This window comes from Arctopsyche grandis, chromosome 11 (genome assembly GCF_051622035.1).
Source record: "Arctopsyche grandis isolate Sample6627 chromosome 11, ASM5162203v2, whole genome shotgun sequence".
Classification (NCBI taxonomy): domain Eukaryota; kingdom Metazoa; phylum Arthropoda; class Insecta; order Trichoptera; family Hydropsychidae; genus Arctopsyche; species Arctopsyche grandis.
The window spans coordinates 1,575,691-1,591,354 of record NC_135365.1 but is presented as its reverse complement, the minus strand read 5'-3'; the positions used below and the strand labels follow the sequence as shown (position 1 = coordinate 1,591,354).

At 37.8% G+C, this 15,664-nt stretch overlaps 3 protein-coding genes across 3 annotated transcripts in view; 1 reads left to right on the top strand and 2 right to left on the bottom strand.

Moving 5' to 3' along the window:
• LOC143919146 (uncharacterized) overlaps positions 1–15,664 on the bottom strand; it is a 1,208,594-nt gene that overhangs the window by 304,023 nt on the left and 888,907 nt on the right. The gene's annotated exons all lie outside the window — the stretch shown is intronic.
• LOC143919114 (uncharacterized) lies at positions 4,833–7,362 on the top strand. The gene is made up of 2 exons (XM_077441302.1): positions 4,833–5,031; positions 5,102–7,362. The coding sequence occupies exons 1-2, from the start codon at positions 4,918–4,920 to the stop codon at positions 6,215–6,217; spliced, it is 1,230 nt and encodes a 409-aa protein (XP_077297428.1). The 5' UTR covers positions 4,833–4,917; the 3' UTR covers positions 6,218–7,362.
• On the bottom strand, positions 11,237–13,784 carry LOC143919141 (uncharacterized). Its single transcript, XM_077441334.1, has 2 exons — positions 13,532–13,784; positions 11,237–13,445 (listed from the first exon to the last, which is right to left on the bottom strand). The coding sequence occupies exons 1-2, from the start codon at positions 13,643–13,645 to the stop codon at positions 12,750–12,752; spliced, it is 810 nt and encodes a 269-aa protein (XP_077297460.1). The 5' UTR covers positions 13,646–13,784; the 3' UTR covers positions 11,237–12,749.

Below are 15,664 nucleotides of genomic sequence, written 5' to 3'. Positions count from 1 at the left end.
ACCCACACACTCGGATGGCTGCAATGAAAAATCGAGTTTAGGGCATTGTGAAAGCCTTCACAACAACTTTTGGGTTGATTTTCCAACGCAGCCTGGTACCGGTTCCACAAATTTATTGTAAATATAGCTGCCCTCCCAGCTGGTCCTACATATATTACTCTACATATATATGTGGAGTAAACATAATTCAGTATTTCATTGAGTTTTTCTTTTGTTCCAAACGAAACGAATACTGCCCTGACTTCGTCGCTTGGTACGCAAGCCAAGGCAGCCAACGATTTTAATTTGAGTTTTATATTGATGTCGGATTCGTATTCATTCTTCAATCCCACGCCGTGTATTTTTTTCAAAACGCTCTGGCATAGATGGAAGTGACACCCCTTTACTTCAGAATTTTCAAAAGCACTTTGAGCCGCATTCATGCACGCATTTTCAAAATCTACCAATATTTCTTTTGGCGCTAGATTCGGAAGCAGCTGAATATTCAATACCCTGTAAATCAGTTCAATGCATTCTTTCAATACAAACATTTACATTGAACATCTGAATTATTGTTTTATTCTAAATCGGCTATTCAGTACATAAGTAAGTATATTTTATTTTATTTATTTTTTTATTTTACATATATACCAGGAAGGCCCTACAGGTAAATCCCAATGCGCCTTCCTGGCCAATTACAAATACAGATACAGCATTTTTATTATAAGTCGTTGAATTGCGAGACACTGAAAAAACTCGCAAATTAACGAGACATCTATGAATTGTACATAAATTTTTATTGTACATCAATCAAATTTTTCAAATAGTGGTGACATAGTAGGTAGGAAGGATTTTTAGCCAATTTTTTTCCGGGAACCGTTTCAACAATGAAATCAGAGAAAATTGGCAAACTCTGATAGGAAACGATCAACCTGGAGTCACAAATCCAGGTCTGACCAACAGCATACTCTGAAAAATTCATTTTCATTCAGGGATAGAACCCGGCACCTTCTTGACGGTAAGCAGAAGCTTAACGTCCGAGCTATGCTGCTGGCTATGAAATGAAAACATACATATGTATGTACTTGAATGTTTCTTAAATCTGTCTGTAACGCGATAGATTTAATAACGACAAGGATTTCTATAATACATACAAATGATCGGTATTAGTTTGTCTGTTTATGACTTTCCATCGCAAAGTCAACATTTAAATAAAACGTTATTCCGAATCAAAGTCAGTGATCTCATATACATATTTCACAACAATAGCCAAGTCTTACGATGGCAAAATCATCGCTCTTGTACAAACACGCAGAACTAATCTCTGGCAACGTCTCATTCGACTATTCCAGAAGAAATAATTCAGCGCTCCGAAGAAGAGACACGAGCTTCTTCGAACATACAATTACTATTGAAGTGATCTAAACTGAACATAAATAAAGGATCCTCTTAGTGTTAGACCTTAGACCTTCCCGCGGTACATTTACCGAAATGAACGCAAATGCTATTGCCAAGTAGAATGTAGAAGATTCCACTTCTATGATTGCCAACCTTCTCTAGAGGCTAGAGAGCGTCTCTGGCGTCGCTGACTCTGACTCTGATGAGTGATGAGTGATTAGTGATTAGTGATTAGTGATGAGTGATGAGATGCCCGCGAACTCCTCGACCTCAACCACGAGGGCTTTTGGCTCGAAAACCTATAATGTATAATCTCATTATATATAACAACTTGTATGTCGGTATCAACATGCGAAGCTCATATGTCTAGTCCAGTGGTTCTTAGCCTGGGTTCAATCGAGCCCCAGGGGTTCAGGGTAATTGGACTATTCGTCACATTGGGGTGGTCACAAAGACAATTTTTGCCATGAAAATCGCGAATACACAATATTTGGCACTCAAGTTCTCGTTACTATGATAGTTATCGTTAGTATGATGGACTTTTCGGCTGCCAGATGTTCCGTTATAGAGATTTTAGTGACTTTGTGACCAGTAATCACCGAACCGGGGCTCAGTGAGTCAGTCTCAGGGGTCGGCGGAATTTCAGCAGAGCCAGGTTCAACAGCAACTCTTCAGAACAACAACGCTCTCAAATTTTTGGTGTCAACAAATGGCAACGTACTCTGTTATTGCTAAGAAAGCTCTGGAGGTTTTCATACCGTTTGTTACTAGATATCTTTGCGAGCAATCCTTTTCGAGGATGCTGGACATACAAACGAAGAAAAGGAACAGACTTTGTTGCGAAAATGACACGAGAGTGGCACTTGCCAAGGTGAAGCCGTGCATTTCTGAACTGGTCGCTGAAAGGCAACAGCAGAAGCCACACTGAGTAAATATTCATTATTATGTTTTTGTTTTTGTGTGAAAATCATGTTTTAATGGTTTTGTTCTTTGAACACAGTGATGTTGATGCACGGTTCATTTTGTGCACCAATAAAATATGGGTCTACCTTACGGGACCGAAAGTGAAAAGGTCGAAAAAGCAAATATCGGAAGGCAAAAATCGTAAATCGAAAGATCAAAAAAAAAGGGTGCATGGTAAACGGTACTATGTAAATATAATATATATATATGAGTGGCATGCGGTGAAATTATCTCTCTTTATGTCATACAGCCTTGTTTAATGTGCGCGCCCAGGATTCGGGAGGAAAAGCTTGTTCCTCTTGTTCCTGTTGTATCCTGCTCGCGCGAATAAGTGAAGATGTACGACGGGGGGAGAGAGAGTTTTATCGCACGCCACTGATATATATATATATATATATATATATATATATATATATATATATATATATATATATATATATATATATATATATATATATATATATATATGTATATATATATATATATATATATATATATATCAGTGGCGTGCAGCCCCTCCTATAAAATTCTAAGATATATATTTAATAATACATTTAATATTTTATTTATTAATGATATTTTTTTTATTAGTTGGATGGACTTAACTATTGGGGCCTTCGACAGAGTAAATATTACTTACAATATCACCCATATCCAAAAGGGTGATATTGTAAGTAATGTTGACCGTTTCGAAGACCCCACTAACTTGTATGGTGACAGATGAATTAAAATGTTGCTGTACTGGCTGTAAAGTGTTACAGCGCCGAGCTGAACGCTGCCCAGCCCGGAGTTTCGGAACGAGAATGAGAAAGAACTATTTGCAACTGCAGATAGCTCTTTCTCTTTCACTCACTCTGCCGTTTTGGGCTGGACAGTCGGCAGCCTTCGCCTGTTAAACGACATTCATCTGTCAGTTTGTTTAAGATTTCGCGCGCTTGATCTTACATTTGATTAGTTGAATCGCACGATCACAGCTTTATTCGTTTTCGTTAATTCGTTTTCGTTGGTTGCGTACGAGCCCTCATCAAATCTTCGGTGAGTCGTTTTCATTTTGATAACAGCAAACTTTTTTCAAATCTGTTTAACTTTTTCTCGTAATTTTTATTTAAATATATTAAGATTTTTTTTCTTTTAAAAATGGAAGAACAAAAGAATTCAGTAAAATATTTACAAAATTTGCACTTTTCGCGACTAGAACTTACCGAAAAAGTCGCTATAAAAGCATTAGGCTGCCTCACGCCCAATTTAATTATTTCACAGCCTGCAACTAGTAGATCTTTTAGTTACTCGCGAAAATTTAATCCAGACATTTATAAAAAATACAATTGGTTAACGAGATGTACAAAAAAAACGCGTTATTTTGTTATCCGTGTCTTTTGTTTGGAGGCGAGTCGCCAGGCGAAGCATCTTGGACGAAAACAGGAGTTATTGACTTAAAACATTTAAACGATTAATTTAAAAACACGAGGGAAGTGTCGACCACTTAAAAAATGTGTGTAATCTCACGATTTTGGGAAGCTTGTCGGCGGGAAATAGATAAGCATAACGAATACGTCAAAAAAAAATCGGGATGTTTTATTCAAAATTATTGATTGCGTTAAATTTTGCGGTAAATTTGAAATGCCAATGAGGGGACACGATGAAACAGATAATTCAAAAAATCCAGGAGTTTTTCGGGGGCTTCTAGAATATTCACAAAATTTCGACGATTCTTTAAAAAAACATTTTCAAACTTCTTTGGTTTTTAAAGGGACATCAAAAACTATTCAAAATTAACTTTTAGATTGTATTTTGAACGTGTGTAGGGAACAAATAAGTGCTGAAATAAAAAAAGCAACTTATCTAGCTGTTATGGCAGATGAAACAACCGATGTATCGATGCATTGTCAATATATATATATATATATATATATATATATATATATATATATATATATATATATATATATATATATATAAATATACAATTTTTTTTTTTTCGAATTAAGAAGGGTTCAGTGAATGCGCATATGAAACTGATGGGGTTCAGTACCTCCTATAAGGTTAAGAACCACTGGTCTAGTCGATAATAATACAAATTTTGTAAATAAAAATTATTTGCTAATAATTTTTTTGTGTGACCAGCATAGAAGTGGAATGCATAGAATCGCTCTCAGCCTCCAAAAATGTTGCTACAAAAACTCAGCGCCGCAGAGTTTGTTCATTGTTTGCTAAACTTCGTCTCTCTTTTGATTTTCCGTCTCTCTCTTCGATGGCTCGCTTTCAGACGATACTTTTGTTAACAATGACCTTTCTATGCATGCTACTTCTATGGTGACCAGTTATCATACGACTAATTTTTAATTTTTGGGTGTGACCAGTTTTAGTGTGAAGGGCGATCACGTGTGACCGATCTAGAGCGACCGGTTATCCTGTGACTGGTTTACATATGACTATTAGTACGTTTACCTCAACTTCTTTGGTACGAGTTTTCAGTATGCAGTTTCCCAGTTACCTGTAAGTTGGTATAACTAGTACCAAAATTGAGACAACAAATGTCTAAATTTGCTGTTGCTGTCAGAGTTAAATGCAAGGGCGATGGAGTGCAGGCTTTGTCTTGGACCAGCTCCTGCCGAGTCTTCCGTCTCCATCTTCGGCGATCCTCATCCAGAGCGTCTTGAGCAACGTATTCGGACCTGCTGTCAAATTTATGTCGGTTGCTGATTACAGGTTACAATTATTGTGAACCCCATTGGTTAATTCTTCTCTTAATCACCTTCAGGTTAAAAAAGGCGACGAGTTGCCGGACACGGTGTGTCTTTCGTGTAAGACCAATCTGGAATCGTTGATCAGCTTTCGAAAGGCTTGTTTTCGAAGCAACGAAACGTCCCAACTGAGGTTAGATGACTGCTTGAACATCAAGACGGAAGAAGTTTTGTTGGAAGATGTCAGATGGGACGATGAGTCTTCACTACCGACAATTCACCAAGAGAATAATGAAATTTGTTCAAAGCCATTTCCCAGTGAATCAAAACTTGTTGTACATACTAAAGAAAAGCCGTTCAAATGTGAAATTTGCTTAAAATCATTTTTTCATAAACATAGCCTTGAGTCACATAAAACATCGCATACTGGGGTAAAAGCCCACAAATGTGAAATTTGCTTAAAATCATTTTCCCAAAAATCTACCCTCACATCACATAAAAAATTGCATTCTGGGATAAAGCCTTACAAGTGTGAAATTTGTTCGAAATCATTTGTTCAAAAATATAGACTTGTGTTACATTTAAGATCTCACATGGGAGAAAAGCCTTACAAGTGTGAAATTTGTCTAAAATCATTTACTCAACAATCTAACCTTGGAAGACACAACAGATTGCATACTGGGATAAAATCATACAAATGTGAAATTTGCTTAAAATCATTTTCCCAAAAATCTACCCTCACATCACATAAAAAATTGCATTCTGGGATTAAACCACACAAATGTGAAATTTGTTTAAAATCATTTGTCCAAAAATCTGGACTTGTGATACATTTAAGATCTCACATGAGAGAAAAACCTTACAAGTGTGACATCTGTTTTAAATCATATACTCAACAATCTAACCTTAGAAGACATAACAAATTGCATACTGGGATAAAATCATACAAATGTGACATTTGTTTAAAATCATTTATTCATAAATATCAACTTGTGTTACATTTAAGATCTCACACAGGGGAAAAGCCTTACAAGTGTGAAATTTGTCTAATATCATTTACTCAACAAGCTTACCTTAGAAGACATATCAAATTGCATACTGGGATAAAATCATACAAATGTGACATTTGTTTAAAATCATTTATTCAAAAAATTGAACTTGTGTTACATTTAAGATCTCACACAGGGGAATAGCCTCACAAGTGTGAAATTTGTCTAAAATCATTTTCTCTACCATCTAACTTAAGAAGACATAACAAGTTACATACTGGGATAAAATCATACAAATGTGCCATTTGTTTAACCCATTTTTGCCCGAATTTTTTTTTTCTCAAAATTTATAATAATTTAAACAAATCATAGTGTTATATGATACATAACATTTTTTTTTTCTTTTTTTCTTGCATTCGTATTGGTTTTATACGATTTTTTCGAGATTTTCCAAATTTGGAACACTGGGAATACAACGAGGTAGCGTTACAAAACTAAATTAAGAAATAAAGTTTATTTCAACACAAGCAACCTTATAAATTAGTGTACATAGATAAGTCAAGTTATGTAAATATAATATATATACACGAATTAACGAAAATGGAAGGTTTTAAAACATCTTTCATGCAAATTTACACCACATTTTTCACAACATTTTGTGGCATGTTTTTTACAAAGTGCACATCCATTTTGTTTATCAGCTGGAATCATCCAATGATCCAGGCGATCATATCGAATATTGACAGGCACCCTGATAGATAATTATTTTGAAGATTTTGGCCTTCCTCCCCCCCTTTACGGGATTTCCGTTAATTTTTAAGCACAGTTGTACTATATTTCTTCTAAATTACAAGTAATCTAACTTTTTATTTTCTGGATTTTTTCTATAAAGTTGCCAAGCATTATGAGCACCATTTTTTGGATTTGATGGATACTCGATAGTTATCTATATTTTCATCCATTCGATGTACTCCGACTATATGTATAGTTGTTGTATTTTGATCGGATGACATTTGGTCGGTTGATTGGTAGTTTTTTTTCTCGGAGGATATCCATCTCTGAGCCTGTCTGAGGAGCTAACGGTGAGAACTACTCGGTTTTCATTCCAAGCTGTAATAGTTTTTGCCAGTTTTGGTGTCAATACAAAATTCATATGTCCCTCTTTTAGATTTAGTATTTGATATAGGGCATTTTTCTGTTCTATTAGTCATTATTGTTCCCATATAGCCGTACCCAACAATTCTTCAACAATTTCTTACATCTCTGATGTTGTTAAAAATCTGGGGGAAAAAAAATTCAATGTTGCTATAATCCCAGTGTTCCAAATTAGGAACATGGATAATATTGTGAATAAAAAAGTTACATACGGAAAAATTAAAAAAAGTACTACACATAATGAATCTAGAACAATAAGAGATTATAATAAATATGGTCAATCTAATCTATAATTTGGAAAGAGACTTTGTATGTATGTAAATATCCTTGGTCGTCGTCGTCGTCGTCGTCGTCGTCCGTAGATCGGTGACGTCATCGAACACGTGATTCGATTTTTTTTTTTTCGATCCATGGGCGCCGATTTGTTTTTTTCGTTTCAATGGATTCACCCCCGCGGGGGCGCAAGGCGAGTAGTTTCATGGGGCCCCGCCAGGGGCGCCACAAGGGGCGCAGCCCCGTGGGGCTCAAAAGGGGGCGCCACAAGGGGCGCAGCCCCGTGGGGCCCCGAAGGGGGCCCGGGGGGCCCAACCTCATGGGGCGCAGCCCCATGGGGCTCAAAAGGGGGTGCCACAAGGGGCGCAGCCCCGTGAAGCCCCGAAGGGGGCGCGGGGGGCCCAGCCTCATGGGGCGCAGCCCCATGGGGCTCAAAAGGGGGCGCCACAAGGGGCGCAGCCCCGTGGGGCCCCGAAGGGGGCCCGGGGGGCCCAGCCTCATGGGGCGCAGCCCCATGAGGCTCAAAAGGGGGCGCCACAAGGGGCGCAGCCCCGTGGGGCCCCGAAGGGGGCCCGGGGGGCCCAGCCTCATGGGGCGCAGCCCCATGGGGCTCAAAAGGGGGCGCCACAAGGGGCGCAGCCCCGTGGGGCCCCGAAGGGGGCCCGGGGGGCCCAGCCTCATGGGGCGCAGCCCCATGGGGCTCAAAAGGGGGCGCCACAAGGGGCGCAGCACCGTGGGGCCCCGAAGGGGGCCCGGGGGGCCCAGCCTCATGGGGCGCAAGCCCTAATAGGCATTAACTAAGGGGGGCGAAGCCCTAGACGGCAATTAATCATGGGGGCGCGGAGGGGCGAAGCCCTAAAAGGCAACTGATCATGGGGGCGAAGCCTTAGACGGCATTTAATCATGGGGGCGCGGAGGGGCGAAGCCCTAAAAGGCATTAACTAAGGGGGGCGAAGCCCTAAACGGCAATTAATCTTGGGGGCGCGGGGGGCGAAGCCCTAAAAGGCAACTGATCATGGGGGCGAAGCCTTAGACGGCATTTAATCATGGGGGCGCGGAGGGGCGAAGCCCTAAAAGGCATTAACTAAGGAGGGCGAAGCCCTTAACGGCAATTAATCTTGGGGGCGCGGGGGGCGAAGCCCTAAAAGGCAACTGATCATGGGGGCGAAGCCTTAGACGGCATTTAATCATGGGGGCGCGGAGGGGCGAAGCCCTAAAAGGCATTAACTAAGGGGGGCGAAGCCCTAAACGGCAATTAATCTTGGGGGCGTGGGGGGCGAAGCCCTAAAAGGCAACTGATCATGGGAGCGAAGCCTTAGACGGCATTTAATCATGGGGGCGCGGAGGGGCGAAGCCCTAAAAGGCATTAACTAAGGGGGGCGAAGCCCTAAACGGCAATTAATCTTGGGGGCGCGGGGGGCGAAGCCCTAGACGGCATTTAATCATGGGGGTGCGGAGGGGCGAAGCCCTAAAAGGCATTAACTAAGGGGGGCGAAGCCCGAAACGGCAATTAATCTTGGGGGCGCGGGGGGCGAAGCCCTAAAAGGCATTAACTAAGGGGGGCGAAGCCCTAGACGGCTTTGAATCATGGGGGCGCGGAGGGGCGAAGCCCTAAAAGGCAACTGATCATGGGGGCGAAGCCCTAAACGGCAATTGCTCATGGGGCGTGGAGGGGCGAAGCCCTAGAAGGCAAAGGCTCAGGGGGGTGCCGAGGGCGAAGCCCTAGAAGGCAAAAAAAAAATTTGATTTTTTTTTTGATTTTTTTAAATTTTTTTTTTGATTTTTTTTTTATTTTTTTTTTGATTTTTTTTTTATTTTTTTTTAATTTTTTTTTTAATTTTTTTTTTAAATTTTTAAATTTTTTTTTTTTTTTAATTAAATTAGCTTAGTCATGTTTAAGCGGTTTATATTATAAACACTGAGCGAAGCCGGGTAATACAGCTAGTATGTAATAAATGTGTTATAAAGATGTGTAAACTTACTTGTCAAATGACATTTTCTGTTGAACGTATTTGATGCAAATAAAAAAACACTGCTCACTCCCACAGGTTCCAACCTAAAAAAATACTACACGAAACGATCCCCACACTTGCTAGCTGTAGACTGATACAATTTAAACTTTTATTGCGTCATGCATAATAGAGTGGGGGTAAAAATACAAAATGTTCCAATATTGGAACACTGGGCAAAAATGGCTTAAGATCATTTATGCAAAAAAATTATCTTGTGTTACATTTAAGATCTCACACAGGGGAAAAGCCTCACAAGTGTGAAATTTGTCTAAAATCATTTTCTCTACAATCTAACCTTAGAAGACATAACAAATTCAATACTGGGATAAAATCATACAAATGTGATATTTGCTTAAAATAATTTACTCGACAATCTAACCTTAGAAGACAACAAATTGCATACTGGGATAAAATCATACAAATGTGACATTTGTTTAAAATCATTTATTCATAAAATTAAACTTGTGTTACATTTAAGATCTCACACAGGGGAAAAGCCTTACAAGTGTGAAATTTGTCTAAAATCTCGCCTTGGGTCACATAAAAATTGCATGCTGAGATAAAACCACACAAATGTGTAATTTGTATAAAATCATTTAGACATAAATATAAACTTGTGTTACATTTAAGATCCCACATGGGGGAAAAGCAGTGATGTGCTGTAAAAATTCTATTAACCGACTTTCACGTTGGCAAACACCCTCCCACCCCCATTTTTATACAATTTTCTTTTCAAATTGTAAATAAAAAATTTCATACATTACAAAAAAAAAGTTGTTTTTATTTTTATCATACATTACAAAATTATTTATTTACCTTAAATAAATTATACATTACATAAATTCATTCCATATAGTATTTTGATTGTCATTCGAAACTTTAACTGTGACTGGTCTTATTCGTCTATCACAGTGATGGAGAACCTATGACCTGACCTATGGTCAGACACTGATCCAAGAAGCCTTTTGAATAACCCACGTGTTGACGCGTGAAAATTAAAATAAAAAATACCAATAACGTTGAAGTGAAGTGTACTGGTCTTGACATTTTTAAATAATTTAAAAATACATTTAAAGAAATGGATATCTACTTACAGAACATTGTTTCTGTGATGACGGTGCTCCCAATATGGTGGGATAAATTATTGGTTTTATTCAGCAGCTTCAGCAAACTATTAGACATTCTCTGATTGAATTTCATTTTATAATACATCAGCTAGTTCTATGTGCGAAGCAAGGTTTTAAACATTTTCCAATATAATGCCAGTTGTAATAATAGTCATCAACTACATAAATGCAAGAGGTCTTAATATACATTTTTGACGTTGACCTTCATTTTTTGCTCTTCACTTGTAAAAGTACAAAACAAAAAAAGAAAACGTAAACCTTTTGGAGGATCAACTGTTGGAACTTTTCCGTTAACAAATTTTAGGATTTCCAAATTTATTAGTATTGTTGCATGGACGTTAAGGGGGGTTTCGGGGATCGGAGAGAAAAACGCAGTTGGGTTGTAGAAGTTGTTTATTTTTATTTTTGAGGTAAGTGAGAAGCTTTAGATATGATGCCAAGATTTACTGATAACTCGGGACTAGTGGTGGTGACCGAGTGTCTCGAAAACCTCGATATCACTCGGGAGTTCACTATATGTCGTACTAAGGCATTTAGCGCATTACATTGGTTAACACTTTTCTCCATAAGGACGTACATCACAATGTTCACTTTCTTCAAAGTGATTTGGTTCGTGTTGCTGACCAACAACCTGTTGTTGAGCCGTCTCAGCCTCCCTTTGGTAACTCTTACTTGCCATTAAATAATGTGGCAAGATTAGTACAGGCCTCATGGAATCAAGGTAATGGTAATATTTTCAACTCTGATTTTGCAGGTATTCAATGTTGTGCTATGGTGCTTGCCAATATTGTCAGAGATGCCTTTCTTCATGCTATTTTAAACAATTTTTAGTCAATTCAATAAATAAAACACATGAATATTCAAATAAATTTAATAAAATGTTTACAATTAGATTAGTCATGTTAAAGAAGTTTATATTACAAATACCGAGCGAAACCGGATAAAACCACTAGTATAGTATATGTATAAATTCGCTTAACAGTTTAATAAAAACAAATTAAGCTTAAAACTAACAAAGTTTAGCTTAACAAAAATGAGCTTATGGACACAAACGTCAATTGACACCAACAAAAACCTTAATTGTTTTTCAGAGTTCAAATAAATTAATACAACGACTTTTTAATAATTATAAGCTATCGCTTGTATCGTTATAATAAACAATATGACTGAAAAACGCACGTTTTTGATCTTCACCCCAATCGCCCATTGGTGTCACCCCAATTTTGGAACAACGGGTTTCCAATTTTTTTTTCAATATATTTACGTATATAATGTGTGTGTGAGAGTGTGTGCATTAAATAACTACAATAAAACAAATTAATAAGGTTAAAATTTTAATGAGAATGATTAAGTTGTTTAATTTCTTTCGACATTTTCTGTATATCAGGTTTAAATTTGGTAGTAGAAATTTGTAAAACTGCCTGTAAGTGTTGATCTGTAATGCTTGATCTTAAGGAGTTTTTATTTAAATTCATTACGGAAAATGTCTTCTCACATATATATGTCTTTAATTCTTCCGAATCTATCAGAATTCAGGGAATTATAAAATTTGCAGATTTCTACACAGCGGTATAAATCTTTCAGATCTGTATCGCACTGTAAATCTAAGATTTCCAGTTGTAGTTCACTCGGAATGTTGTCAACATTTGCTAAAAACGGATTATTGCTAGGCAGTTTTCAATTCCTCGGAAGTCACTAAATCTACTTGAAAAATCGTCGCTTAAAGCTTTGATGGTGTCTCCGTATTTTTAATTACTTTCATCAATATTTAATGATTTCAGTATTGGGATGTGATCCAGTTTCTTAATTAATATTTGACGTTGAAACAGTTGGAGTTTTAAATTAAATGCATTCAAGCTTTTTATCGAATCGTGAGCATATACATTTTTAGCCTGTAAAATGCAGTTGAAAGTGTTCAGGTGTGTTATGATGTTTTATTTCAAATTTGTATGGTTTTACCACAATATGCAATATTTTATGTGACTCAAGGATATACATATTTATAAAAAAAAAGATTTTAAACATATTTCACATTAGTGTGGTTTAATCCTAGTACAAAATTTTTCGCGTGATTTAAGGCCAGTTGTTCGAGAAAATGATTTTAAACAAATTTCACACTTGTAAGGCTTTTCCCTCTTTTTATACTTACATTTAATAAGTACGTTGTTATTATTCAATCTTATGAGATTTTTCATGTCGCCGGAGATCACATTTTTGGATGAATGATTTTAAACAAATGTCACATTGGTGTGGTTTTATACCAGTATGAAATTTTTCATGTGACACGAGGGTAGTTTTTCGAGTAAATGATTTAAAACAAATGTCACATTTGTGCGATTTTATTCCAGTGTGCGTTATTTTGTGCAACCCGAGGCTAGATTTTCGGGCAAATGATCTTAAACAGATTTCACACTTGTAAGGCTTTTCTCCCGTGTGAGACCTTAAATGTAACACAAGGTAATATTTTCGGGTAAATGATTTTAAACAAATGTCACATTTGTATGGTTTTATCCCAGTATGCAATATTTTATGTGACTCGAGGCTAGTGTTACGAGAAAATGATTTTAAGCAAATGTCACATTTGACCGGCTTTTCTTTAGTATGTAAAACAAGTTCAGATTCACTGGGCAATGGCTTTGAACAAATTTCACTACTCTTTCGTTGAATTGTCGGTGGTGAAGGCTCATCGTCCCATATTACATTTTCCAGCAAAACTTCTTCCGTCTTGATCTTCAAGCAGTCATCTAACCTCAGTTGGGACGTTTCGTTGCTTCGAAAACAAGCCTTTCGAAAGCTGATTAACGATTCCAGATTGGTCTTGCACGAAAGACACACCGTGTCCGGCAACCCATCGCCTCTTTGAACCTGCAGATGAAAAAAATAGGATTAATCGGTGAGAAGAGTTAACCAATTGGGTCCACAATAATTGTAACCTGTAACTAGCCACCAACCTGAATTTGACAGCAGGTCTGAATGCGTTGCTCCAGACGCTCTGGACGAGGACTGTCGAAAATGGAGACGGAAGACTCGACCGGAGTTGATCCAAGACAAAGCCTGCACTCCATCGTCCCTCTATTTAACTGTGACAGCAACCAGATCGACTTGCCTTCGCCTTGCTATTTTTTTGTGATATCTTCTGTACAAATTTGGTACTACATAGTTATACCAACTGCTCACTGACAACCAGGGACCCGAAACGTTATTGTTTTCAAACCAGTTTTTGTTCCAGTTCTATAGAAAAAAAATGGCGTGTATTTTTAGGGTAAGAATTTTAATACGGTTTTGATCAGAATGAATATTACACTAGTCAGAATTTTGACGAAAATTTAGCGCACGGACTATTCAGCGCACCGACAATTTTAAATGCGTTTTTGAAAATAATTATTCCATTGAAATTGTCGGTAATATCTATACAATAATAATAATAATATAATTTCATAAAATGCGAATAAATTTATTTGATACGCTTTGTGCCTTTATGACTTTCTAACTGGAATCCACGAAAAATTACGCAAGCAGGGTTTCTTAAAACTACTCGAAAATTTAGAATTTTACTATTCGATTTTCGTATAGTTGATGAAGTCGAGTAATTGGAAACACTTAGTTTTATATATGTATATATACTAGCTGTATTACCCGGATTCGCTCGGTATTTGTTATCTGATTTACGCTACGGTTTTGGTAAAATTAAAAATATTAAATCTTTTGGACCAGATTTCATTCCAGATTTCATTTTAAAGGGTAGTGAGCCTGGACTCTCGTCTCCATTGATTTTTATTTTTAATCTAATGCTGATGACTTCAGTTTTTCCTGTATCATGAAAGTGTTCGAAAGTAACTCCGATCCATAAAAAAGGAGATAAGTATTCCATTAGAAACTATCGCCCGGTTGCTATAATATCCTCTTCTGCAAAACTTTTTGAAATTATACTTTATGGTGGATGAACGAATGAGACGACTGGCATGTTAATGCACGTGTTTATTATATGACAGCTGAAGACAGAGTGAGTAGTGGCTCTCCGAACCCAGCCGGGTTGGTCCCCACTCGCAGGAAGGCAACCAAACTCGACCATGTCGTATAAGCGAGCCGCCACAACTTCATAGGTATATTTTCAATCATTGCCAGAGTATGATTATTGATCAGCAACATGGATTTCGTCCACAGCGTTCAACGACCACAAATTTGTTGTCATTTTCTGGTTTTGTAACAGGTTCCTTGGATGCTAATATTCAAACAGATACTGTTTACACGGATTTCGACAAAGTAAATCACTCCATCCTTATCAATAAACTAATTGGTTATTGTTTCTCATATGGTCTCTCTCAGTTTTTTTCAAATTATCTCAAGGATCGACGTCAGTTTGTAAAATATGGAATTTATTCTTCTGTTGAATACCCAACCTGTTCTGGTGTTCCACAGGGTTCTAATCTCAGCCCCTTACTATTCATTTTATTTGTTAATGATATTAGGGAAATATTCCACAACTGCAACTTTTTATTATATGCAGATGATCTTGTAGATATATAGCACGACTTGTGATATCACCTATTTCCCTCATCGAACCTAATCTGTACAAATTACATCATTGCGTCCTCTTCTCGTACACGAAAGTTAGCCGTGGCCGAAATACTTCGTCCAGCTTACCCATAAAGGCGATTCGACTCGCTCCAGATACGCAATCACGGAGTACACGGGAAATCCCAAGGAGCTACGCAACTACGCATCAAACATCGAACACAAAGGAAGACCTCGACCCCGTCGGAATCTTCCAGAACGTGATCTCACCAGCCCAGCTACGCGTTGCTCAAGCAACACATTTATAAACCAGTGCATCGTCCCCAGATGCCAGTGAGCTTCAGGAAATCGACCTAGCTTGTTCCAGTGAATCCTTTACCTACTTCGCTGTACATACAAATACACCTGTATTAATCGAGTAATAAAGATCCTCTTCGAAATTCAACTGAATTTCCATAGGCTGGGAAACGGTCCAAAACCTATCAACCCCCCTATAATCTAAAACTTTTTAGGTGCGTTGAATCTTCTTCCGATGCTCTACTGCTACAGAGCGATTTAGATTCACTTGT